The sequence below is a fragment of the Columba livia genome, chromosome 2 (assembly GCF_036013475.1).
Source record: "Columba livia isolate bColLiv1 breed racing homer chromosome 2, bColLiv1.pat.W.v2, whole genome shotgun sequence".
Taxonomy (NCBI): domain Eukaryota; kingdom Metazoa; phylum Chordata; class Aves; order Columbiformes; family Columbidae; genus Columba; species Columba livia.
In genome coordinates this window covers 610,600-636,458 of record NC_088603.1, presented here as the reverse complement: position 1 = coordinate 636,458, position 25,859 = coordinate 610,600, and the positions used below count along the sequence as shown (strand labels likewise).

The 25,859-nt window shown below is 70.9% G+C and overlaps 3 protein-coding genes across 4 annotated transcripts; 2 read left to right on the top strand and 1 right to left on the bottom strand.

Annotated features, from left to right (window-relative positions):
- Positions 1-11,808, top strand: NOS3 (nitric oxide synthase 3). Of its 2 annotated transcripts, none has more exons than XM_065054908.1 (26): positions 1-186; positions 1,200-1,302; positions 1,768-1,916; positions 2,451-2,613; positions 2,749-2,840; positions 2,933-3,074; positions 3,215-3,288; positions 3,429-3,603; positions 3,668-3,769; positions 3,853-4,047; positions 4,115-4,188; positions 4,264-4,408; positions 4,568-4,672; positions 5,648-5,715; positions 5,818-5,934; positions 6,623-6,797; positions 6,874-7,003; positions 7,362-7,440; positions 7,884-8,071; positions 8,628-8,797; positions 9,227-9,437; positions 9,957-10,044; positions 10,131-10,252; positions 10,823-10,971; positions 11,313-11,507; positions 11,602-11,808. In XM_065054908.1, exons 1-26 carry the CDS (start codon positions 74-76, stop codon positions 11,722-11,724), a joined length of 3,447 nt encoding a protein of 1,148 aa, XP_064910980.1. In that variant the 5' UTR covers positions 1-73; the 3' UTR covers positions 11,725-11,808. The 2 variants fall into 2 exon arrangements, with proteins under 2 accessions (XP_064910980.1, XP_064910979.1); XM_065054907.1 differs by having other exon boundaries at positions 2-186; positions 3,149-3,288.
- Positions 11,809-12,112: 304 nt separating this feature from the next.
- On the bottom strand, positions 12,113-20,821 carry ATG9B (autophagy related 9B). Its single transcript, XM_065054966.1, is given in 16 exon segments — positions 12,113-12,428; positions 12,600-12,735; positions 12,877-12,967; positions 13,097-13,199; positions 13,698-13,900; positions 14,749-14,988; positions 15,756-15,935; positions 16,003-16,156; positions 16,343-16,773; positions 16,775-17,092; positions 17,171-17,312; positions 17,384-17,554; positions 17,628-17,692; positions 17,801-17,844; positions 18,043-18,157; positions 20,406-20,821. Coding segments are annotated over 14 exon segments (2,361 nt in total). The 5' UTR covers positions 18,143-18,157; positions 20,406-20,821; the 3' UTR covers positions 12,113-12,428; positions 12,600-12,616.
- Positions 20,502-25,548, top strand: ABCB8 (ATP binding cassette subfamily B member 8). The gene is made up of 16 exons (XM_065055219.1): positions 20,502-21,145; positions 21,693-21,978; positions 22,063-22,218; positions 22,294-22,388; positions 22,467-22,572; positions 22,647-22,808; positions 22,899-22,984; positions 23,053-23,150; positions 23,246-23,351; positions 23,452-23,485; positions 23,574-23,710; positions 23,814-23,908; positions 24,207-24,340; positions 24,488-24,635; positions 25,076-25,326; positions 25,408-25,548. The coding sequence occupies exons 1-16, from the start codon at positions 20,502-20,504 to the stop codon at positions 25,486-25,488; spliced, it is 2,619 nt and encodes an 872-aa protein (XP_064911291.1). The 3' UTR covers positions 25,489-25,548.
- The last annotated feature ends 311 nt before the right edge of the window (positions 25,549-25,859 follow it).

Here is a 25,859-nt window from a genome sequence, read left to right as displayed (position 1 = left end):
CCGAGGTCACCACTTCCCCACGGCGGCCGGAGGAAGCGGCCGCTCCCGGCCCCGGCGGCTCAGTGGCGGCGCGATGGGCAACCTGCCGGCCGTGCTGCCCGGCGCTGCCCGCTCCTGCGGCCTCGGCCTCTGCTCGCGCCAGCTCAGCGCCGCGCCCGAGGAGACCCCCGGCACCGAGCGCCGCAGGTGGGTGCGGGGCAGCCAGGGGGACAGACAGACAGATGGGATGGACGGGGCACTGGCACCTGCTGGGCTGCGGCACAACCAGGCTGCGGGTCCTCACACCTCGATGGGGACCCCTCGCTTGGCCCCCTCCTGCCTGGCGCTGCCGTGGCACATGGGGTCATCCCCACGGGGCTGAGGCTGCCAGGGACGCGCCCCCACCAGAGAGGTGTCCCCGGCGGGACGGTGCGCACAGGTCGCCGGGCAGAGGGAGGTGCTGAGCCCGCACCCACCTGTCCACGGTGCCCACAGCATGGTGCCGGCGTCCCCTGCCCCACGGCGTGTCCCTGTCAGCCCCACTGCCGTGTCCCGGCCTGTGGGGTGTGTCGGGACTTACTGGGGTGTGCTGGGGCAGATGGGATGTGTGGGGACATATGGGGAGGGGGCGCGGGGGGTCGAGTGCGGATGGGAGGTAGAGCGGTGCCAGGACGCGTGGGGACACCCCAGCCCCGAGGGGACGGCGATGGGGACGGGAGGGCCGCTCACCCCTCGGTGGCTGGGAGCCCGCTCTGACTCATGGCCATTGTTCACTCGCACGCACGAGGCCCAGGAACGCCCCACACCCCCCACCCAGCACCCCCAGCTCAACCCCCCCCGCCCAGCACCCCCCGCCCAGCACCCCCCGCCCAGCACCCCCCAGCTCAGCACCCCCAGCTCAACCGCCCCCAGGCCAGCACCCCCAGCTCACCCCCCCCAGCTCAGCACCCCTCAGCCCGGCACCCCCAGCTCAACTCCCCCAGGCCAGCACCCCTTGCAACCCACTTCCACGGGTCCCATCACCCCAGTGTCCTCCGTGCCCTGCCCGCCTCCCCCGCCCCCCGGGGGTCGCAGTCCCCACAGCCGGTCCCAGCAACCCGGGGTCCTGGTGTCGGAGCCGCCGGAGCAAGTGCAGTGGGGGCTGCCCCCCCGGCCCAGCTGTGCCCCTGCACGGGATAGGCCGGGCCCCCGTGCCCGGGGCTCAGGGCTGTCCCCCCCAGCTCGGCGCCCACCCGCCCGGCGGAGCCGCCCCGCTTCGCCCGGCTGAAGAACTGGGAGACCGGGAGCATCGGCTACGACACGCTCTGTGCCCAGGCCCTGCAGGTGGGGGTGCGGGGCTGGGGGGTGCGGGGCTGGGGGGCGCAACGATGGGGATTGCAGGGCTGGGGCATGAGGGTGGGGGACATGGGGATCGGGTACATAGGACTGGGGGCTGTAGGGATGAGGAGGTGCAGGGATGGGGGTGCAGAGATGGAGTGCAGGACGGGATGCAGGGATGTGAGACAGGATGGGATGCAGGGTGGGGTGAGGGATGGGGTGCAGGGATGCAGGGATGGGGTGCAGGATGGGGTGCGGGATGGGGTGCAGGACGGGATGCAGGGATGGGGTGCAGCATGTGGTGCAGATGGATTGCAGGATGGGATGCAGGGATGGGATGCAGGATGGGATGTAGGGATGGGGTGCGGCATGGGGTGCGGGATATGCAGGGTGGGCTGACGGGCACGGGCTGGGCTGTGTGGGCGGGACGCGGACTGCAGGAGCAGGGTGTGCAGCCCCGCTGACCCCCAGGAGCTGCCGTGCTCGGGGCAGCGCTGCCTGGGCTCCCTGGTGCTGCCGCGGCCGCTGCCGGCGCCCGCCCCCGAGGGGACCCGGCCCCCCCAGGAGCTGCTGGGCCTGGCCCGGGACTTCATCAGCCAGTACTACCTGTCCCTGCGGCGGTGAGGGACCCCACGGCCCCATAGCCCTCACAGACCTGCCCCGCCCCACAGCCCCACATCCCCACGCTGCCCCCGGGTACCCCAAAGCCCCACCTGTGTCCCGGGACAGCCCACAGCCCCCCTTCTGCCCAGGACAGATACCCAAAGCACCCTGCACCCCATCCCTACCCCTGGGACCCCCGTGTCCCCATCCCTAACCCAGGTCACCCCACATCCCCATCCCTGCCCCCGGGACCCCCCACATCCCCAGCACTGCCCCAGGCCACCTCCCAGCTCCCACCCTGCCCTGTCCATGCCCCAAAGCACCCTGCTCCCCATCTCTGCCCTGGGACCCCCCATGTCCCCATCCCTACCCCAGGGCACCCCAAATCCCCATCTCTGCCCTGGGACCCCCCATGTCCCCATCTCTGCCCCAGACCATCCCACATCCCCATCCCTGCCCAAGGCCCCCCACATCCCCAGCCCTGCCCTGGGACCCCCCATACCCTGTGGCACTGCTGGGGGTCTGGGGGTCCGAGGCTCCGGTCCCCACAGGGAGAACTCCCCGGCGCACGCCCAGCGGCTGCGGGAGGTGGAAGCCGCCATCGCCGCCACCGGCACCTACCAGCTGCTGGAGCCCGAGCTGGTGTTCGGCGCCAAGCAGGCCTGGCGCAACGCGGCGCGCTGCGTGGGCCGCATCCAGTGGAACAAGCTGCAGGTGAGGGCGGGGGCAGCGCAGCGGGGACCCTCCCCACACCTGCCCCACGGCCAGGTGGTCACCCTGGGGTGGCCACTCCATGGGTGGGCAGGGGGCAGCAGGACATCCCCGTGTCCCCCCAACCCCACCCCACAGGTGTTTGACGCCCGGGACTGCGCCAGCGTGGCGGAGATGTTCAGCTTCCTCTGCACCCACATCCAATACGCCACCAACCGCGGCAACATTCGGTGAGAGCCCTGCCCGGCCGCCACACCCCCAGGGCATGACCCTGGCCCCGCAGCCCCCGGGGGTGTCGGTGACGTCCTGCCCGGCCCCCCAGGTCGGCCATCACCATCTTCCCCCAGCGGACGCCAGGCCGGGGCGACTTCCGCATCTGGAACACGCAGCTGATCCGCTACGCCGGGTACCGGCAGCCCGACGGCTCCGTGCTGGGGGACCCGGCCAACGTCGACATCACCGAGGTGGGGACACCCCTGCACCCCGGGACGTCCCGTCCCCCCAGCGCCACCCCCACCCTGACGCTGCCGCCCCCCAGCTCTGCGTCCAGCACGGCTGGAGCCCCGGCGGCGGCCGCTTCGACGTGCTGCCCCTGCTGCTGCAGAGCCCCGACGAGCCCCCCGAGCTCTTCCCCCTCCCGCCCGAGCTGGTCCTCGAGGTGCCCCTCCAGCACCCCACGTGAGTGGGGCTGTGCCCCAGGGACCCCGGCCCCGCGGGACACCCCCGTGGCTGCGGGGTGGGGGAGGGGCTGGGATGGAGGGTGAGGGAGCTGGGGGGAACCGGGGTGGTGTGTGTCCCCATGTGACCCCCCCGCGCAGGCTGGCGTGGTTCGCGGAGCTGGGGCTGCGCTGGTACGCGCTGCCGGCCGTGTCCAACATGCTGCTGGAGATCGGGGGGCTGGAGTTCCCGGCCGCCCCCTTTAACGGCTGGTACATGAGCAGCGAGATCGGCACCAGGAACCTCTGCGACAGCCACCGCTACAACCTGCTGCCGGTGAGCCCCCCCACCCCAGGACCCCCACGCCCCGGGCCCCACGCTGACCCCTCCCCGCTGGCAGGAGGTGGCCCTGCGCATGGGGCTGGACACACGGACCACGTCGTCCCTCTGGAAGGACAAGGCGGCGGTGGAGGTGAACGTCGCCGTGCTGCACAGCTACCAGGTGGGACATGGGACCCCGCAGTGCCGCCATTCTGGGGGGGCGCACCGGCCGCTCCCAGCACCCCCAGCTCACCGTCCCCGCAGGTGGCCAAGGTGACGATCGTGGACCATCACGCGGCCACCGAGTCCTTCGTGAAGCACATGGAGAACGAGCTGCGGACGCGCGGGGGGTGCCCGGCCGACTGGGTCTGGATCGTGCCCCCCATCTCGGGCAGCCTCACCCCCGTCTTCCACCAGGAGATGGTCAACTACCAGCTCTGCCCCACTTTCCGCTACCAGGTGGGCCCAGCCCCACAGCCCCACAGCCCCCCCCAGCCCCACAGCTGACCCCCTGCCCGCCCCACAGCCCGACGCCTGGAAGGTCTACGTCTCCAAAGGCACCACCGTCACCAGGAGAAAGACCTTCAAGGAGGTGGCCAAGTAGGTGCCCACCCTTGTTGGGGGGTGGTCTTGGGGATCCCAGCCCATGGGTTGGACACTGACCCAATGATCCAGCGCAGTGAAGATCTCGGCCAAGCTCATGGGACACATGATGGCACGGCGGGTCAAGGCCACCATCCTCTATGCCACCGAGACCGGCAAATCCCGCACCTACGCATGGAACCTCTGCCAGCTCTTCCGACACGCTTTTGACCCCAAGGTGGGCAGGGGGAGCAGAAGCCTGGGCTACAATGGGCACCTCCCTCCATCCGAAGCCCCCCAACGGGGCCTTTGGCCCCGTTGGGGGGCTTCGGATGGGGGGAAGTGCCATTTGCAGCCCCCTGCCTGTGTCCCAACCCCACGTGTCCCCGCCATGCAGGTGCTGTGCATGGATGAGTATGATGTGGTGTCCCTGGAGCATGAGACCTTGGTGCTGGTGGTGACCAGCACCTTCGGCAATGGGGACCCCCCCGAATGTGCGGAGGTGAGGGGCTGAGGGATGGGGATGAGGATGAGGGTGGGATGAGGATGGGGATGAGGATAGGGATGGGATGGTTATGAGAATAGGGATGGCATGGGGATGAGGATGGGATGGGGATGGGGATGAGGATGAGGATGGGGATGGGGATGGGGATGAAGATGAGGATGGGGATGAGGATGGGAATGGGATGGGATGGGATGGGATGAGGATGGCGGATGAGGGTGCGATGGGGATGAGGATGGCATGGGGATGAGGATGGCATGGGGATGAGGATGGAATGGGGATGAGGATGGGGATGGGGATAAGGATGGGATGGGGATGAGGATGGCAATAAGGATGGCGATGAGGATGAGGATGGGATGAAGATGGGGATGGATTGGGGATGGGATGAAAATGGGATAAGGATGAGGATGTGGATGAAGATGAGAATGGGGTTTCGGATGGTGATGGGGATGAAGATGGGGATGGGATCAGAATGGGATGGGCATGGGATGAAAATGGGATAAGGATGGGGATGTGCATGAAGATGAGGATGAGGATAGGATGAGAATGGGTTTCGGATGGTGATGAGGATAGGGATAAGGATGGGATGAGGATGGGGATGCAGATGAAGATGAGGATGAGGATAGGATGAGAATGGGGTTTTGGATGAAGATAGGGATGGGGATGAGTATGAGGATTGGATGAGGATGGGACGGGGATGAGGGTGAGGATGAGGGTGAGGATGGGGATGGGATGAGGATGGGATGGGGATGAGGATAACGACAGGGATGGGATGGGATGGGGATGAGGATGACAATGGGGTTGGAGATGAGGATGGGGATGTTATGAGGATGGGAATGGGATGAGGACGAGGGTGAGGATGGGCATGTGGATGGGGATGATGATGACGGGGATGGGGATCAGGATGCAGATGGGGATGAGGATGGAATGAGGACAAGGATGAGGGATGGCACGGTGACATGCTGCTCCCAACAGAGCTTCTCCAAGGCGCTGATGGAGATGACCTCACCCTACACCAGCACATCCCAGGCTGAGCCGCCCAAGTGAGCACCCGGGGAGGCCGGGGGTGCCCGGCTGGGGCTGGGGAGGGCCCCCCCATCCTGCCCCCCCACCCTGCCCCCCCCTCACCCTCCTCTCCCTCGCAGGAGCTACAAGCTGCGGTTCAACAGTGTCTCACAGTCGGACCAGCTCGTTGCCTCCTGGAAGAAGAAGCGGCGGCAGCTGAGCAACACGGACAGCGCCGGCACGCTGGGCGCCCTGCGGTACCGCCGCGGGACCGGGACGGGGACGGAGACGGGGATGGCACTCTGCCGGGGCACGCCGGCCGGCTGGGCTCGGGGTGCCCCGGCTGGGGTGTTACACGGGGCTGGGCACATGGTGACAGCTGGGGAGGGGACAGAGCCAGCGGGGGCACCAGCCCTGGCACCTGTGGGAGGGGGCAGAAGCTGCCCCGGGGGTCCCCAACCTTGCACCCGTTTGTAACAGCCCTGACCACGCCTGCTCTCACAGCCCCCCACCACAGCCCCTACCGTGACCCCCGGATCTGGGTGCCCCCACCCACAAGCCCTGTCCCCCCACTCTGACCCTCCCTCCCACAGCCTCGAGCATCCCCCCACCCACATCCCTGGGCATCTGCCCCCCAGCCCTGGGTACCCAGGTATCCCACACCCACATCCCTGGGCATCGCCCTCCCAGCCTTAGCTGCTCCCCACACACATCACTGGGTCGCCCCTCTCCCCCCAGCCCTGAGCACCGCTCACCCACATCCCCGGGTATCCACCCAGCCCTGCGTGCCCCCCCCTTTGCAGGCTCCAGCCCCCCATGGACAGTTGCCGGTGGGGTCCATGCTGACCCCCCTGGTGCAGGTTCATGGTGTTCGGGCTGGGGTCCCGCACGTACCCCATTTCTGCACCTGGGGGCGCAGGGTCCATGCTGACCACCCCGGCGCAGGTTCGCGGTGTTCGGGCTGGGGTCCCGCGCGTACCCCCACTTCTGCGCCTTCGCGCGGGCGGTGGACACGCGGCTGGAGGAGCTAGGGGGGGAGCGGATCCTGCCCATGGGGGAGGGCGACGAGCTGTGCGCACAGGAGGAGTCCTTCCACACCTGGGCCCGCCTCGTCTTCCAGGTCAGGGGGGGCGCCGGGGCGGGGGGGAGCACCCGCCGACCCCCCGGCACCCACCGTGTCCCCCCCGTGTCCCCAGGCCGCCTGCGAGACCTTCTGCGTGGGGGACGGGGCGGCGGGGGCCGAGGAGCTGTTCGCTCCCCCGCAGGGCTGGAAGCGGCAGCGGCACCGGCTGGTCGGGCAGCCCCAGGGCACGGACACGCTGGCCGGTACCGCCCCCCCGGGACACCCCCAGCACCTGCCCGAACCTCCCCCAGCTCCCCATGGTGACCCCAACCCCCCGTCACCCCTCATCTCCTCCCCATGGCCCGCCAGCCCCGCTCTGACCTCCCCTCCATGAAACACCCCAGAGCTCCCTGCGACCCCCCGACCCCCTCGTCACCCCCCTGTCCCCTCCCAGGACCCCAACAGCGCCCCGCGAGCCCCCCGCCTCCTTGTGATCTCCCACCTCCCGTGACCCCCCCAGTCCTCCCTGCCACTGCCCACCCCCTCCCAGCCCCCCCTGTGGCCCTCCCATGCCCTCCTCGTGCCCTCCGGTGCCTCCCCAGCCCCACCATGTTCCCCCAGGGCTGTCCCACCTGCACAAGCGCCGGGTGTTCCCCTGCACGGTGCTTTCCGTGGAGAACCTGCAGAGCGAGGAGTCCAGGTGACCCCCCCGGGACCCCCATCCTCAGGACCCCCCATCCCCGGGACCCCCACCCGGGATCTCCCATCCCCAGGAGCCCGGATCTCCGGGACCCCCACCCGGGATCTCCCATCCCCGGGACCCCACATCCCCGGGACCTCCCATCCCCAGAACCCCCCATCCCTGGGACCCTCACCTGGGATCTCCCATCCCCAGGACCCCCACCCCCTATCCCTCTGACTGTCCACCCCAGGATCCCCCACCCCCGGGACCCCTCACCCCCGGGACCCCCACAGATCCCCGGGGCCGCCCATCCCGCCCACCTCCGTCGCTGGGACCCTCCCACCCCCGGACTTTCTGCTCCTCTCCCACCCCCGCCCCCCACCCCTGGGGTCCCCCAGGACCGCCCCCCGCCTGGAACGTCCCGCGCCCCGGGGTTCCTGCCCCCGCTGACCCCCCCGCAGCCGGGCCACGCTGCTGGTGCGGCTGGGCTCGGGGGGGCAGGCGGAGCTGCGCTTCCAGCCCGGCGACCACCTCGGCGTGTTCCCGGCCAACCGGGCCGAGCTGGTGCGGGGGCTGCTGGGCCGCGTGGAGGAGCCCCCGGGCCCCGAGCAGCCCGTCCTGGTGGAGAGCCTGGAGGGGGACCCGGCCGGTGCGCACCGGGACAGCGCGGGGACACGGACAGGGGAACCGGGAGAAGGGGAAGGGGGAAGGGGGAGAAGGAGAAAGGAGGAGAAGGGGAAGGGGGAAGGGGAAGGGGAAGGGGAAGGGGAAGGGGAAGGGGGAAGGGGAAGGGGGAAGGGGAAGGGGAAGGGGAAAGGGAAGGGGGAGGAGGAGGAGAAGAGAAGGGGAAAGGAATAAAGAGAAGGAGAAGGGGAAGGGAATAAAGAGAAGAAGAGAAGGAGAAAGGGAAAGGGGAGAGAAGGAGAAAGAAGAACAGGAAGGGGAAAGGGAAAGGAAAAGAGGAGGGGAAGGGGAAAGGAAAGAAGAGGGGAAGGGGGAGAAGGAGACGAAGAGAAGAAGGGGAAGGAAGTAAAGAGAAGGAGAAGGAGAGGAGAAGTGGAAGGGAATAAAGAGAAGGAGAAGGGGAAGGAGAAGGGGAAGGGAATAAAGAGAAGGAGAAGGGGAAGAAGAAAGGAAAAGGGCTGCGGCAGGGGCTGTGCCTCTCCATCCCTATCCCCGTCCCAATCCCACCCGCTCTCCTGCAGACGGTCCGCGGTGCTGGGTGCCGCAGAGCCGCCTGCCCCCCTGCACCCTGGCCCAGGCGCTCACCTTCTTCCTGGACGTGGCAACACCCCCGAGTCCCCGTTTCCTGGGGCTCCTGGCCACGCTGGCACGGGAGCCGGCCCAGCGCCAGCGCCTGCAGCAGCTCAGCCAGGTCAGGGGGCTGCGCCCAGGGCGGGGGCTGGGGGGCTGGGGCACTGGCGCGCTGGCACCCTCCCTGATTGGGATACTGGGATGCTGGGGTCATCCCTGGCTGGGATACTGGGTACTGGGGTGCTGGACACTCTGTGGCTGGGATACTGGGATGCTGGACCTTCCCTGGCTGGGATATTGGGATACTGGAATGCTGGCCCGTCCCTGGTTGGGATATTGGGATACTGGGATGCTGGACACTCAGTGGCTGGGATGCTGGGATACTGGAATGCTGGCCCGTCCCTGGTTGGGATGTTGGGATACTGGGATGCTGGACACTCCCTGGTTGGGATGTTGGGATACTGGGATGCTGGCCCCCCTGGCTGGGCAGCCGGGTCCCTTCCGGGCCGGGCTGCTGGGCGGTGGCCGTGGCCCAGCTGGTGCCTCGCAGGACGCCCGGCTGTACGAGGACTGGAAGTGGTTCCGGTGCCCCACGCTGCTGGAGGTGCTGGAGGAGTTCCCGTCGGTGGGGCTGCCGGCGTCCCTGCTGCTCACCCAGCTGCCGCTGCTCCAGCCGCGATACTACTCCATCAGCTCCGCGCCCGGCCCCAGCCCCGGGGAGATCCACCTCACCGTGGCCGTCGTCACCTACCACAGCGAGAGTGAGCGGGCACGGGGTGCCCAGGGGTGCTGGGGGTCCCGGGCGGGGGCTGCTGCCTTGTGCCCTGTCCCCGACTCGGTGGCTCCTGCTCCCAGGACACCATGTTGATCAGGATCAGGGCATCTCAGGGGTCCCCAGGGCATCTCTAGGTGCCCCCACATCCCTCAGGGCATCTCCCTGGTCCCCAGAGTATCTCTAGGTCCCCCAGGTCATCTTCTGGTCCCCAAGGCATCTCCAGAGTCTCCCAGGGCATCTCTATGTCCCCCCATATCCCTTGGGGCATCTCCAGGTCCCCAGGGCCCCTCCAGGATCCCACCCAGCCCCATCCCACAGTGCCCGGGCGCTGCCACCAGACCTGATAGAGCCCCAGCAACGTGGGGACCCCCCCAGCACCGGTCACCCCCTGCTCCCCATGCACTGTCCCAGGGCCCCATCCTGCAGCCTTGCCCGGGGACAGGGGTGTCCCCAGCCCTGCTTGGGGGTACCTGCCACGACCCCTCCAGCCCCTGTGTCCCCACAGATGGGCAGGGTCCCCTGCACTACGGCGTCTGCTCCACCTGGCTGGCGCGGCTGCAGCCCGGGGACACGGTGCCGGCCTTCATCCGCGGGTAAAGGACAGCCCTGCCTGCCCCTTGTCCCCCCACCCCGGTCACCATCCTGGTGTCCCCACCGCACAGTGACCCACTGCCCGCAGGGCCCCCTCGTTCCGCCTGCCACCTGACCCCGAGGTCCCCTGTGTCCTGGTGGGACCCGGCACCGGCGTTGCGCCCTTCCGCAGCTTCTGGCAGCACCGGCTGCACCAACTGCGAACCGGAGGTTGGGGACAGGGGGACACAGGGACAGGGGGACATGGGGCTGGGGACAGGGAGACACGGGGACAGGGGTGGCAGCCAGGGACACAGGGACCCAAGGACGTGGTGGCACCAGGATGCAGGAGAAGGCAAGGGATGTGGCAATCTGGGGACAGAGGGGTGGGGCTGGGGACATGAGGATGTGGGGATATGAGGATGTGGGGACACGGGGATGGGGGGATGTGGGTCACAGGGTGGGGACAAGGGGAAGGGGATGAGGGTGGTGTGGGGATATGGGGAGGTGGGACATGGAGGAACAGGGGTGCAGGGACACAGGGATGGGGGACATGGGGAACAGGGGGGCAGGGACACAGGGATGTGGGACATGGGGACAGGGGCATGAGGGGCTGCAGGACACGGGGCAGTGGGGATGCAGGGCACAGGGAGGTGGGGACATGGTGCATGGGAGGGCAGGGACATGGGGAAGTGGGGACATGGTGCATGGGGGAACAGGGACATGGGGAGGTGGGGACGTGGTGCCCAAGGGCACAGGGCGGTGGGGACACGGTGGGGACATGCAGCGCTGTCCCCGCAGGCGGGCCCCTGGGCAGCATGGTGCTGGTGTTCGGCTGCCGCGCCTCGGCTCTGGACCACATCTACCGGCAGGAGATGGAGGAGGCGCAGGAGGGGGGGGCCCTCAGCCAGGTCCTCACCGCCTTCTCTCGCCAGCCCGGGACCCCCAAGGTGGGACGGGACTGGGACAGGGGTGGGTGGGGACTGGGATGGGGACAGAAATGGGAGGGGGACAGGGACATGGCTGGAGACACGAAGATGGGAATGGAGACAACGGTGGGATGGGGATGGGGACAGGGACAGAGAAAGGATGGGGACAGAAATGAGAGGGACACATGGACAGGGTTGGGAACACAAAGACAGGGATGAAGATGGGTGGCATGAGGATGAGGACAGAGACAGGACAGGGACAGAACAAGGCTGGGGACAGGGACAGGGCACAAAGCATGGGTGGGGATGGGACCGCGGGGCTGTGTGCCAGTGTCACCGCCACTCTGGCGCGGTGTCCCCAGACCTACGTGCAGGACGTGCTGCGGACGCAGCTGGCGGCTGAGGTGCACCGAGTCCTGTGCCAGAGCGCCGGGCACATGTACGTGTGCGGGGACGTCACCATGGCCACCGAGGTGCTGCAGACGGTGCAGCACATCCTGGTGCAGCAGGCGGGCATGACGCTGGGGCAGGCGGGGGACTTCATCAGCGAGCTGCGGGTAAGGGCTGGGGACGCGCGGCACGGCGCGGCATGGCATGGTACGGTACGGCATGGCACGGCATGGCACGCCGCCCTGACGCCTCCGCCCCCAGGACAAGAACCGCTACCACGAGGACATCTTCGGGCTGACGTTCCGCACACAGGAGGTTGCGTTCCGCATCCGCAGCCAGTCCTTCTCCATGCAGGAGCGCAGGCAGCCGGGCCCGGCCCCCTGAGCGCGCCGGAGCGGGGGGTCCCGGCCGCGCCCCCGTCCCGCTGCCGGCAGCGCTGCCTCCTCAGTAAAGGTTTAGTTTTGATAACCACGGGCTGTTGGTCCCCCCGGGCTGCACCACGTGTGGCTGCGAATGGTTGAGGTGGGCATGGGGGGCTCTGGGGGGGTCACTGGCCCCGCTTTGGCCACGCGTGGGGCAGACATGGGGCAGCGGGAAATGACGGGTGGGTGAGATGGGGGGACACGGCCACGTTCCCCACAGCTGCAGGCGAGCGGCACCGCTGGCACCACCATCCGTCCATAGCCCCGGCCTCGCCCCCACAGCATCACCCTGCACGGACCCCCATCCCCACAGCGTCCCCCGGCCCGGGCACCGTCACCGCTGGCACAGCCTCTCTGTAAACCTTTATTTCCCGCAGCAGCGCGGTGCAGCCGGTGCCCGGGACACGGCACCACGGGGGCAGCGATGGCACCAGCCTGGGCTGGGGCACCCTCCCCATACACATAGCACCTGGTGGGCCGGCTGTCCCCACCGCGGCGGGGACACGGGTAAGGCCACATGCCCGGGCAGCGCCAGCTGGACCCCCCCGGCCCCGGGCAGCACGGCGGGGCAGCGGCCAGGGCCCCGCGCCCGGTCCTGGCCAGCGCTCCAGCAGCTCTGCTGGCACCGTGTCCGGCAGCACCGGCAGCTCTCGGCACATCCAGGACCTGCAGAGGTAACAGGTCCATCAGGAGGGACCCGGCACCAGGGACACCAGCGCTGGGGAACCCAGCACCGGGAACCCAGCAGTGGGGACATGGCCCAGACACCACAGGGCCCCAGCCCCGGTGCTCACCGACCCCCTGTGCCGGGGCTGCCCGGCCAGACTGTGCCCTCACCCTCATGGCCAGGCCAGCTACGTTGTCGTCTGTGCTTCCTCCTCCTCCTCCTCCTCCTCATCTTCCTCCTCTTCCTCAGCCCAGCCGCCCAGCGGCATCTCCCGGTGCTGAGCCTGCGAGGCCCTGGCAGCCGAGCCTGCGGCACAGGGGGGTCAGAGCCGCCCCCCCGGGGTCCCGGCCCTCAGGACCCCCAGCTGCCCCGACCCAGGCTCAGCCCCATGGGGACGGGGTCCAGCGTGCATCACCGGTCCCCCAGGCCCCCCGGTGCGGGGCTCACCTGTGGTCTCAGATGGCGGCTTGGATGTCCCTGCGGCCCCCCACGTCCCCACGGCCTGGGGTCCCGGGCTCTGCTGCTGCTGCTGGTGGAGCTGGGGGGCGCGAGGGTGCTCAGAGCCCCAGAGGTGCTCAGAGCCCCCCCAGAGGTGCTCAGAGCCCCTGCCCTGCCCCACTGGCTCCCCCGGAGTGTGGGAGGGGGTCCCGGCACGGGGGCCACGCACCTCGTGCAGGTAGATGGCGTGCAGGCTCATCTCCGCCGACGCCACCTCACCCAGCAGCGCCGAGCGGCTCAGGCTGCGCAGCCGCGACTCACTCAGGGACACGCTGCGGACAGCGCCGGTGAGCGCCGGCGGCACGGGGGCTGCACGGCGCCCCCACCACGGCACGCCCGCCGTGACACCCGCTCCCCCCCTCCCTGCCATGACACCCCCACCACGGCACAACAGGCCCCCGCCACAAAACCCCCTCCCTGCCACAACATCCCCATCACGACACGACAGCCACGCCCTTGAAACCCCCTCCCCAACACGACCCCCTCCCCACCATGACCTCCCCGCCACAACACCCCCACCACGACACCCCCTCCACACAACACCCTCCCACAACATGATACACCCCTCCACGACAACGCCGCAGCCATGACACCCCACCGCCACAACACCCCCACCTTGACACTCCCTCCCTGACGCAACATCCCCGTGAGGATGAGGACACGACAGCCCCTCCCTCCAGACCCCTCCCCAGCATGGCCCCCTCCCCACCATGACACCCCCTGCCACAACACCCCCTCCCCACCGCCCCCACCAGCCCCCATTTCGGGACCTCTCCTCGGGACGCGGGCGCTCGCTGGGGCTGTCGCCGGGGGGCCCGCGGCTGCGGCCGGGCAGGGGGGACGCCAGGGACGCCAGGACGCTGGCGGCGGCGCTGGCGGTGCTGCAGGGCTGGGCCACGCGCCGGTCCCGGCCCACCAGCCCGCTGGCCGACAGCACGGGCCGCGCCAGGACGCTGGCCAGGAGCGCGTCGGGCTGCGGGGGCAGCGTCAGGCGCCGGCGGAACCCCACACCCCAAACCCCCCGTCCCCCGCCAGACCCGGCCCCGCACCCCAAACCCCCCGTCCCCCGCCAGACCCGCCCCCGCACCCCAAACCCACCGTCCCCACCACACCCGCCCCCGCACCCCAAACCCCCTGTCCCCCGCCAGACCCGCCCCCGCACCCCAAACCCCCTGTCCCCCGCCAGACCCGTCCCCACACCCCAAACCCCATCACCCCTGCCAGACCCGCCCCCGCACCCCAAACCCACCATCCCCAGCCAGACCCACCCTGCACCCCAAACCCCTTAACTTCCAGCCACACCCACCCTGCACCCCAAACCCCATTGCCCCCTGGCCAGACCCACCCCTGCACTGCAAACCAACTGCTGGTTGGAACCCTCTGCACCACAAACCCCATCACCCCCTGGCCAGACCTGCCCCCGCACCCCAAACCCCATCACTCCAGCCAGACCCACCCCCGCACTCCAAACCCCCCGTCCACTGCCAGACCCGCCCCCGCACCCCAAACCCCATCACTCCAGCCAGACCCACCCTGCACCCCAAACCCACTGTCCCCCCCAGACCCGCCCCTGCATCCCAGACCCCACAACCTCCGGCCAGACCCAGCCCTGCAACCCAAACCCACCGTCCCCCGCCACACCCAGCCCTGCACCCCAAACCCCATCGCCCCCTGGCCAGACCCAGCCCTGCACCCCAAACCCCATCGCCCCGGCCAGACCCACCCCCACACCCCAAGCCCCATCACCCCGGCCAGACCCAGCCCCACATCCCAATCCCGTGGCCCCGCCAGCCCCGCACCCAGAGCCACGGCCCCGCTCACCGCCGAGTCGTCGGAGAGCAGCGAGGCGCCCAGCGGCCCGTCGGGCAGCACGGCGGGCACGGGCCCCGCGGCGGCCGCGTCGCGCTGCACGCGCTGCTGCAGGCGGCTCAGGAACAGCTCGCTGGGCCGCGGCGGCTGCCAGCGCGGGTGCGCCAGCGCGAACCGCATCAGCGACAGCTCCGTCTTCCCGTTCTCCGCTTGCTGGTACAGCGACGCCTCGGTCTGCCCGGCCGACAGCCACTGCGGGGCGGGGGTCAGCGGGCCGGGGAGCCACCGAGCCGGGAACCCCCCACCCTAGGACCCCCCACCCCCAGACATCCCCCATCTGCAGGGCAGGGGTCAGCGGGCCAGGCCTGGGAGCCACCAACCCAGGAACCCCACACCCTGGGACCCCCCTACTCTGGGACCCCCGACCCCCAGACATCCCCCATCTGCAGGGTGAGGGTTAGGGGGCTGTGCTTGGGAACCACCAAACCAGGACCCCCTGCTCTGGGACCCCCCCACCTCTGGGACCCCCCCACCCCCAGACATTCCCCATCTGCAGGGCAGGGGTCACCAGGGCCACGCCTGGGAACCCCCAAGCCAGGAACCCCCCACCCTGGGATCCCCATACTCTGGGACTCCCTCATCCTGGGACCTCACTCCAGGACACCCCCCTGCCCCACCCTGGTACCCCCTCCCACCCTGCAACCCCCACCCCAGGACCCAACCCCTGGACATCCCCTGTCTGCTTGGCCGACAGCCACTGTGTGGCAGTGGGGGAGTGGGGCAGCCCCTAGGACCCCCCTCACCCCAGGACCCCATCCCAGGACATCCCCCATCCCGGGACCCCCATCCTGGGACCCCCCACTCCCAGACGCCCGCATCTGCTTGGCCAACAGCCACTGCAGCGCAGGGGGTGAGTGGAGCCGTGCCTGGGACCCTCCCACCACCAGACCCCCATCCTGGGGTCCCCTCCTGCCCTGGGACCCCCACTCCGGGACCCCCCTTCCCTCGGGACCCCCCACCTGGGGGTTGCCGTGGTTGCGGACGTCAAGCTGGGCGAAGGAGCAGATGTCGCCCACCCCCACCACCTCCACGGTGAAGTTGCGGAAGAAGTCGACGATGTCCAGGGCGCGGGCAGGGAGCGCGAAGATGAGGATGAGGGGGGTGAGGATGGGGCTCAGCAGCTCCTCCAGGATGAAGACCTGTGGGTGACGGGGGTCTCAGGGGTGTCCCGCGGGGGTCCCGCCGCCCACCGCTGCCCGCGCTCACCGCCTTGTACTGGAAGAGCTGGGCCATCTCGCTGCGCGTCTCGGCGCGGCTGGCGTTGCCGGGCCAGTGGTCGGGCATGTAGTGCACGTGGGCCAGGACGCGCTGCAGCAGCTGCTCCGGGCACCACACCGTGTGCTCGTCGGGGATGAACGACCTGCGGGCGGGGGGCACGTGTCCCACCTCCTGCCCGCCCACCCCCCGCGCCCGCCTCCCCTGGCACAGCCCGACACAGCCTGGCACAGCCCGGCACGGCACAGCCTGGCATGGCACAGCCCGGCACAGCCCAGCATGGACCGGCACAGCCCAGCACAGCCCGGCACGGCCCGGCACATGCACCTACCTGGCCAGCGTGACCAGGAGCCCCAGCAGCGTGATGGCCGTGAGGATGTGCTGCACTGTCAGCACGTCCTCATCGTAGACGGTCAGCACGATGAGCACGGCCAGGATGGAGCCGGCGAAGAAGCCGACGTTCTTGGCCAGCACGGTGAGCAGCGGGCTGGTGAAGGAGTTCATGTACTTGGTGGCTGGCTTGTAGCCGCGGCTCAGCCGCGCCTGCAGCTCGTGGTTGAGCTCGTTGAAGTGGCGCAGGTAGTGGCGGCCGTAGAGGGACCAGCGGCGGGCGCCCAGGCTGCCCGGCTCCCGCTTGATCACCTCGGCGTAGCTGAAGAAGGCGTAGAGCAGCTGCCAGACCAGCACGCAGGGGCACAGCAGCAGGTTGGCCACCCCCAGCAGCACCATAGTGCGTGCCAGGCGCCGCGCCAGCTCCCGCCGCGCGCCCCGCGCGCTTGCACTGCGGCCGCAGGCTCCACTTGTTCTGGAACAGGGAGCCGGGGCCCCAGAACAGCAGCAGCTCCAGGTTGTACTTGAGGCCCTGGGTGAGGAAGACGACGGGGCCCAGCAGCGGCAGGTGGAAGCGCACGGGCAGCAGCGACTTGTTGACCATGGCCACCGTGTAGTTCTTGAAGCGCAGGATGCGGTGGTAGATGTCCAGCTCCGTCAGCTCCCGCTTGTGCACGCACATCTGCTGCCGGCGCTGCAGCGCGATCAGCCGCGCCTGCACCTCCTGCCAGCTGTAGTTGCACAGCTCCTCCTGCGCCGGCAACGCGCCGATCAGCGCCGGCACGGCTCGGCACGGCACAGCCCGGCACCGCCACCCCCAGCCCCTCACCGCGGGGATGTCGAGGGCTCGGATGTAGAAGGAGCGGATCTCCCAGAAGCCCAGCAGGCTGCACAGCACCTTCACCAGCCGGTACAGCCAGAACGCGGCCGCCATCACCAGCAGGAAGATGATCCAGCCGCTGGCGCGGATCCTGGCGGGGGGACACGTGTCAGGCAGCGCTGGGACCCCGCAGGGCCGCGCCGGGGCTGCCGGCCCCCTCACCTCTGGGCGCACTGTGCGGCGGGCAGGACGGCGTCGGGCAGCGTCACCTTGCCGCGGTCGGCGGCCGCCGCGCCGGCCTGGCTGTGGTTGAGCGGCCGGTTGGCGAAGAGGACGTCGTAGTCCACGCAGCACAGCAGGAACGTGGTGAAGGTGACGACGAACAGGAACTGCCTGGGGGCGGGGGGCTCAGTGCGGCCCCTCGCCCCGCGGCACGGCGGGGGACGGGGGTCCCACTGGTACTCACACCAGCTCGAAGACGTCGGACAGCATCATGCAGGCAAAGCCGTTCTTCTGGTGGAAGTGGTAGATGTTGGGGGGTGTTAAGGATCGTGCACCCGCAGTGCCGGTCCCCCCGCCCCCCGCAGTGCGCCGCGTGCAGCGCTGCGCGCCCGCCAGGCAGGGGCCCCGCAAGGATATCTTGGTGAAGAAATTATCCAGGTTCTTGATGTGGTGCCAGGAGTCTGCCGGGCAAAGAAAAACAGCGGGGGCTGAGCCAGGGCTGTGGCACGGCCCGGCCGGGCCCCCCGCGCCCATCCGCGGCACCCCCGGCTGCCCTCCCTCCCTGCTCCACAGGGGCCACAGCCCCCAGACCCCGCTGGTGCCCCCCAGGGCAGCGCCTGCCCCGCAGCCCGGCCCCCCGGGGTGCTGCCCCCCGGCACCTTGCAGCCCCTCGGTGACGTGCAGCAGCAGCTCCTCCTCGCCGGGGGGGGACTCCTCCTCGCCATCCTCCAGCCGCTGGTACTCGCCCTGCGCCGCCATGGCCCGCCGGGACGCCTGCCAGGGACACCCGTCGGCACCCGCCACGGCCCCCGGCAGCGGGGGCCTGGGGGGACAGAGCCCCCGGCAGCCCCATGGGGCGCGGGGAGGGCGGGCAGGGTGAGCGGGCGAGCGGGCGAGCGGGTGAGCTGGCTGCCCCGCGGCAGCAGCCGGAAATGCCGGCGAGGTCACACCGCACCGCCCGCGTGCCCCAAATTGGGGCGGCCTGAGCTGGCCTCCCGCACCGCAGCCGCACGGCCCAGCCCTGCCCGCCGGCCGGTCACCCACAGCACCGGCTGTGCCCCCGCACAGGGACAGGGGCCCCGGAGAGACCCCAGCCTGCCCCACACACACCCCTCCACCCGCAGCTGCCCCTCGGGCCGCGCTGGGCTGCCCCACAACCTGCGTGGAGCAGAGCCCATCACCATGGACCCCCATCCCACAGACCCCCATCCTCACGGACCCCCATCCCATAGACCCCCATCCCACAGACCCCCATCCCCATGGATCCCATCCCACAGACCCCCATCCCCATGGACCCCTATCCCACAGACCCCATCCTCACAGACCCCCACCCCCATGGACCCCCACCCACAGACCCCCATCCCATGGACCCCCATCCCACAGACCCCATCCTCACGGACCCCCATCACCGCGAACCCCCATCCCACAGACCCACATCCCCGTGGAGCCCCCTCCCCACAGACCCCCATCTCCAAGGACCCCCACCCCCACGGAGTCCCCTCCCCATGGACCCACATCCCTACAGATCCCCTTCCCACAGATTGCTCTCCCCAGAGCACTCCCAGCCCCTGGTGAGGGGGCGACCCCAGGACCCTTGGGGCAGGATGGGACCTTCAGCCCCTCAGAGAAGCACAAGAGCCCCACAGCCCTGGAGCAGGATGGGAACCCTGGACACCCAGGGCAGGATGGGACCCCCCTCCCCTCGCAGCAGGACAGGACCCCCAGCACCCCAGGCAGGACAGGACCCCAGCCCCTGGGGCAGGATGGGACCCCCCCGTCCAGCGTCCACTGCCCCCCCTTTACCACCGCCGGCCGGTGCTCCCACAGCCCCGCACGTCACCAGTGTCCCCAACTGTGGTCAGTGCCACTGCTGGCCGGGCCAGTGTCCGCAGGTGATGCCGTGCGGCCCCACCCCGCCGCGGCACTGCCGGGGCCTGACTCACGGCACCGGGGCCGCGGGCACCGGGAGCCCCGGGGCGGTGATTCAGCAGGAGGGACGTGGCCGCGGCCGGCAGAGAGCCGGGCACCGCCGCACACGCTGTCCCCACGCTGACCCCCGGCCTTGTGCAACTCCCCGTTGGGGACAGAGCCACCGTGTCCCCCGGGATCGGGTGTCCCGGCCATTGCCCACTGGGGCGGCCGGCACAGCCCTCCCCCACCTGCCCCGCACCGGGCGGCCAAAAATACCCACGGGGCGCCCGGGGAGCCCGAAAATAGCCCGGGTGGTGTAAACAGCCGGGGGGGCCGAGGGCCAGCGAGGGGATCCCTGTGCCGGGGCAGGGCAGCCCCACAACCCCCTGACATGCTGGTCCCCTGAGCGTCACAGCACAGCCCCAGGGGACACGGACACCCATGGGACACACTGTCCCCAAAGGGACACGTGCCTTGGCAAGGGGCCCAGTGACCCCTGCGAGGACACATGTGCCCCGGTGTCCCCATGGAGACACATATGGCCACACAGGGACCCCTGTGGCCCTGCAGGGGCACAAATACGTCAGTGGGGACGCAGGCACCCCCATGGGGACACCGACAACCCCAGGGAAACACAGGTGCCCACACGGGGACACAAGTCAGCATGTTGGCCCCACAGTGACACACACGCTGTGGTTGACACACACTCCAATAGCATTGCGGTGACACACACCCCACAGACACAGCCACCCTGTGGGGACACTTGTGCGGGGCGCAGCCATCCCGTGGGGACACTACCATGGGGACAGCCCCACACAGACAGACACCGGCACCTCAGTGGCCCCACGGAGCCACCTGGACCCCGTGGGCCCACCCACACCCCGTGGGGACAGCCACGGGAACACATCTGCCCCAGGCCAGCCGCAGGAATGGTCCTGAGCGCAGCGTCCCCACAGCAGCAGGGCCAGGGGACCCCGAGAAGGAGCCGGTGACCCTGCACCGGGGCCCGGGACATCGCAGCCGCTCGGGGCCGCGCTGGGGTGGCCGCTCCCGTGTCCCCATCCCCTGCTGACCCCGCTGTCCCCTGCCCGCTGTCCCCATCCCGGCTCACCTCTGGGTCGGTCCCAGGGGCCGGTGTTCCCGGTGCCGGGCTGTCACCTGGCCCCGCACCCCGCCCCGGCCCCGGCCCCTTGTCCCGCCGCCGGGCATGGCCGCAGCGGCACCGGCACTGGGCCGGGCGGGGCCACGGGGAGCGGGGCCGGTGCGGCTCCCGGTGCGGCTCCCGGTGCGCGCCCGGGGGACTGAATCCGGTGCAGGGCCCGAGTTCCCGGAGCGGGGCCCGGGGAGCAGCGAGGGCCCTGGGGTACCGGAGGAGGCTCCGGGGACGGACGGAGGTGCGGGACCCGGGGTGGGGGAGTCGGGCTGCGGGCCCTTCGGGGTCCCGGCTCGGGCCGGGGCGGGTCGGGACCGGCGCAGGGCCCGGGCCGCGGTGCTGGAGCTCCGCCCGCCGCCGCTGGGGCCGCCCCCGCCCGCCCCCTGCCCTCCCGGGGCCGCCCCCAGCCCGCCCCCCGCCCCGCCCCGTTCCCCGGTGCCCTCCCCCCAGCCCGCCCCGTTCCCCGGTGCCCGCCCCCCGCCCCGCCCCGTTCCACGATGCCCTCCCCCCGACCCGCCCCGTTCCACGATGCCCTCCCCCCAGCCCGCCCCGTTCCCCGGTGCCCGCCCCCCGGCCCGCCCCGTTCCCGGTGTCCGGTGCCGCCATGCTGCTGCCGCTGCTGCTGCGGGCGCTCAGCCCCCGGCCGGGCTCCGCTCGGTGCCCTCGGCGCTGCGGCCGCCCCTCGGCACGGGGCGCAGGTACCGCGGACGGCGCGGGCGGGGGAACCCCAACTCCTGCGCCCCTGGAGTGTGGGAGCCCCGACTCTTCGTTCCCCCGGAGGGACGGGGGACCCGCGGTCCTGGGTCCCTTGTGGGGGGTGGGAACTCCCCAGCTCCTGGGGGGCTGGGGGTGCGGTGTGGGGAGCCCGGAACTTGGAAACCCCGGGGGTGGGGGCGCGGTGGAGGGTGCGGGGGCGCCGGGGCTCCCGGGGGGTGCAGGGGTGCGGGGACAGCGCGGGCAGCGGGGCTGGGGTGGGAGCGGGAGCCGTGGGGTCCCAGCCGCTGGTACGGGGCTTGGGGTGCCGGGGGAGAGCGGAGGGTTCTGGGTGCTGGCGCTCAGCCCGGGAACAGCCCGGGAACAGGGACACCGGGAACGCCACAGGGGAACAGGGGTGTCCCTGCCCCGGGACAGCCCCGGGTGGCACGGGCAGGCTGGCCGTGCCTGCGCGGAACAGACCTTGGTGGGTGTGCCAGCGTCCCGGCGCTGGCCCCGGCTTGGGCGCCCTGTACTCACCCCTCTCCCCAGTTTCAGGTATGGGGGGGGACGCCTGGGGCTCACCAGTGCCCCTCTCCGGCCGCCCGGCCCTGCACCACCAGCCCGGTACTGCCTGCTCCTGGCCGGCCCGGCCGCGGGCTGTGTGGCACTTGGCTTGCTGGGCACAGCCGCACGTTGCCAGGAGGCCGCTGTCCCCGCTGTCCCCGTCCCCGCTGTCCCCGAGACCGCGCAGCCCCGGCCGGAGCCCGCCTTCGACTGGCCGGCGTTCTGGACCTTCCTGCGGCCCCAGCTCCTGGCGCTCTCGGCAGCCGTGGTGGTGAGCGGGGCTGGGAGCGTGGCCGCCGTCACCCTGGTCCCCGCCGTCCCTGTGCCACCGCGCTGACGCCCGCTGTCCCCGCAGCTGGCACTGGGCGCAGCCCTGCTCAACGTCCGTATCCCGGTGCTGCTGGGCCAGCTGGTGAACGTGGTGGCCCGATGCGCCCGCGGCCCCGTCACTGGATACTTGCAGGAGGTCCGGCGCCCAGCGCTGCACCTGCTCACCGTCTACTGCCTGCAGGTGGGTGCCGGCACCCTGCGCTGGGTGTGGTCCCGGGGACTCTCCCCTCCACCCTCCTGACCTGTCCCCTCGCAGGGGCTGCTGACGTTCGGGTACATCGCGCTGCTGGCGCGCGTCGGGGAGCAGGTGGCGGGCAGCATGCGCAAGGCGCTCTTCACCAACCTGCTCCGGTAAAATATCCCGGGGGCCACGGGGACGGGGTGGGGGACGGGCGCAGGGGTCCCCAGCCCAGCACCGCTCCCCGGCAGGCAGGACGTGGCGTTCTTCGACGCCAACCGGACGGGGCAGCTGGTGAACCGGCTGACGGCTGACATCCAGGAGTTCAAGTCCTCCTTCAAGCTGGCCATCTCCCAGGTGAGCCCCGCGGCCAGCGGCACCGGGACCCCCCGGCCCCCGCAGCGCCCAGCACCCACCGCTGCCCCCCCCAGGGCCTGCGCAGCAGCACCCAGACCGCTGGCTGCTTCGTCTCGCTCTACCTGCTGTCGCCCAAGCTGACGGGGCTGCTGGTCGTGGCGCTGCCGGCGCTGGTGGCCGCGGGGGCTCTCATTGGCGCCGCGCTGCGCAGCCTCTCCCGCCGGGCGCAGGAGCAGGTAAGCCCACTCACCCCCCCGGGCCCCGCCACCCCCCGGGCCAGCACGGGGTGTCCCGCTCCAGCCCCCTCTCTGTCCCTCTCCCCACAGGTGGCTAAGGCCACCGTGGTGGCCGATGAGGTGCTGGGCAATGTGCGGACGGTGCGTGCCTTCGCCATGGAGGACCGGCAGGCAGGGTGAGGGGCGTGGGGGCTCTTGCCTGGCGGGGCGGCGGGGGCCGGGGTGCCAGCCCGTGCTGCCGCAGGCTGTTCTGTGCCGAGGTGGACCGCGCCGGCTGGCTGAGCGAGCGGCTGGGACTCGGCATTGCCGCCTTCCAGGGGCTCTCCAACCTGGCGCTCAACGGTGAGTGGTGCCATGGGGCGGGACCTGTGGGTGCTGTGGGGCAGGACCCCACAATAGCGGGGTGCCCTGGTCCCATCTCCACCCCGCACCCACAGGCATCGTCCTGGGGACCATCTTCGTGGGCGGCTCCCTGATGGCTGGGGACGAGCTCTCGCCAGGTGACCTCATGTCCTTCCTGGTGGCCTCGCAGACGGTGCAAAGGTCAGCGCGGGGCCTGGCACGGTGCCCCCCGGCACCCCACGCCCCCGGCACCGCGGCGTGCCGCAGCCTGAGCTCAGCCTCTCCCCTTCTGCACCGGCAGGTCCTTGGCCAACATCTCCATCCTGCTGGGGCAGGTAGGTGGGCCGGGGGCTCCTGCTGCCCCCCAGGGCTGGGGCGCAGGGTTTGGAGAGCCTGGGGGTGCTCCCGCCACTGTCCGCGCAGGTGGTGCGGGGTCTGAGCGCCGGTGCCCGTGTGTTCGAGCTGCTGACGCTGGAGCCCAGCGTGGCACTGCGGGGCGGGGGCACCATCCCCAGCCACTCCCTGCTCGGCCACATCTGCTTCCACCGCGTCTCCTTCAGGTGAGCCGCCCCGGCCCCCCACCCGCCCCCCGCCTGGCCCCCCAAGCTCCCCTGTGGGCTGGGGGGTGGCACAGTACCCCACAGCCCCCAGCTCTCCCCGCAGCTACCCCACCCGCCCCGGCTACCTGGTCCTGCGGGACTTCAGCCTCACGCTGCCCCCCTGCAAGACTGTGGCCATCGTGGGACCATCCGGAGGAGGTACTGGCCCCTCGGGACCCCCAGCCCTCCCTGTGCCCCAGGGCAGGGACACCCTGAGCGGTGTGTCCTGGCCGGGGGTGGCAGCAGCCAGCCCAGCTGCCCTGGGGACACAGCTCTGCCCCCACCGGTACCTGAGTGCATCCTCCTGCCCCCCAGCCCGCTGCCCAGTGAGCCCAGGGGGTGCCAGGGACTGGGAACCGGCCTCTGTGCCTCCTGCCCGCCCAGCAGCTCCCCATGATGCTGGGGGCGTGGTGTGGGGGTCTGGTGGTGCCATGGGGCTGAGGGCTCCCCCCGGCAGGGAAGTCGACGGTGGCGGCGCTGCTGGAGCGGTTCTATGAGCCCACGCAGGGCACCATCACCCTGGACGGCCGCGACATCTCCTCCCTGGACCCCTCGTGGCTGCGAGGGCAGGTCATCGGCTTCATCAGCCAGGTGGGGGCTGCCGTGGGTGCAGGGCCGCTGTGGGGCAGCTGTGGGGTGCACCTCCAGGCACTGGACAGGGAGCCTCGCGGGCCCCAGGGCAGGGCAGGGAGGTGGCCCCGTCCAGGCTCGCTGCTGAGGGGCCGGACGCTGCCGCAGGAGCCAGTGCTCTTCGGCACAACCATCATGGAGAACATCCGCTTCGGGAAGCCGGGAGCCTCTGACGCCGAGGTGTACGCTGCGGCCCAGCTTGCCAACGCCGATGGCTTCATCCGCAGCTTCCCCGAGGGCTACGACACCGTCGTGGGTAGGTGCCGGGCTGTGTGCTGCGGCAGCGGCACGGCAAGGTGGGCAGGCACCCCTGAACCAGCCCAGCCCCCCGCGGGCCAGGGAGATGGGTGTAAGACCCCAGCCAAGACAGCCCGAGTGCGGACACCGGCTGCCGATCACCACCGGCACGAGGCTGTGCCGGAGGGAGCAGCGGCTGTGCCAGACTCCCCCCAGGAACCACATGGTTGGGCAGTGGCATTCCTGGGGCATTTCCTGGCTCTGGCGTTCTCGGGGGGTTCCCTGGCTCTGGCATTACTGGGGGTTCTGTGGCTCCGGTGTTCCCAGGGGGTTCCTGGCTCCGGTGTTCCCAGGGGGTCCCTAGCTCCGGTGTGGGGGGCAGTGTGGGGGGGTCTGTCTCTGTCCGGGGGTCTCCCCGTGCTGGGGCACCCCCAGCATCGCCGCCATGGTCCCGGTCAGGCGAGCGTGGCACGGCGCTCTCGGGGGGCCAGAAGCAGCGCATCGCCATCGCCCGGGCCCTGCTGAAGGACCCCGCCATCCTCATCCTGGACGAGGCCACCAGTGCGCTGGATGCCCAGTCGGAGAAGGTGGTGCAGGAGGCGCTGGACCGCGCGGCCGCGGGCCGCACCGTGCTGCTCATCGCCCACCGCCTCAGCACCATCCGCGGGGCTGACCTCATCGTGGTGCTGGCGCAGGGCCGGGTGGCCGAGGTGAGCGGCACCGGGGGCACAGGCGGGGCGGGCAGGGGGTGGGCAGTGACAGGGGTGACACTGTCTCTGCTGTCCCCACAGGCAGGGACGCATGAGGAGCTGGTGCGGCGGGGGGGTCTCTACGCTGAGCTCATCCGCCGGCAGACCAAGGAGCAGTCCTGAGCGGGGGGCAGACCCAGGGGTGCCCTGCTGCTGCTCCCCAATAAACAGGGCTGGAAGGTGGCTGTGGGGGTTCTGCTGTGTGCTGCGGGGGGGGCCAAGACAGTCCCTGGGATGAGGAGACCCTGTGTTACCCCTGGAGGGGAGGACCAACCCCTGCATCACCTCCTGGGGTGGGGGAACTGCTGCGTGACCCCAGGATGCGGGACCCCTGCGTTGTCCCCGGGGTGGGGGGACCCCGGTGTCACCCTCGGGCATACAGGACCGTCACTCCTTGAGCTGAGGGTCTGTGGGCCTGCTGAACCCCCCGGGGCTCTCTGCCCCCGAACCCCAACCCCGGCGCCGCCGCTGCCCCGGGCGGGGTGTCGGGCTGG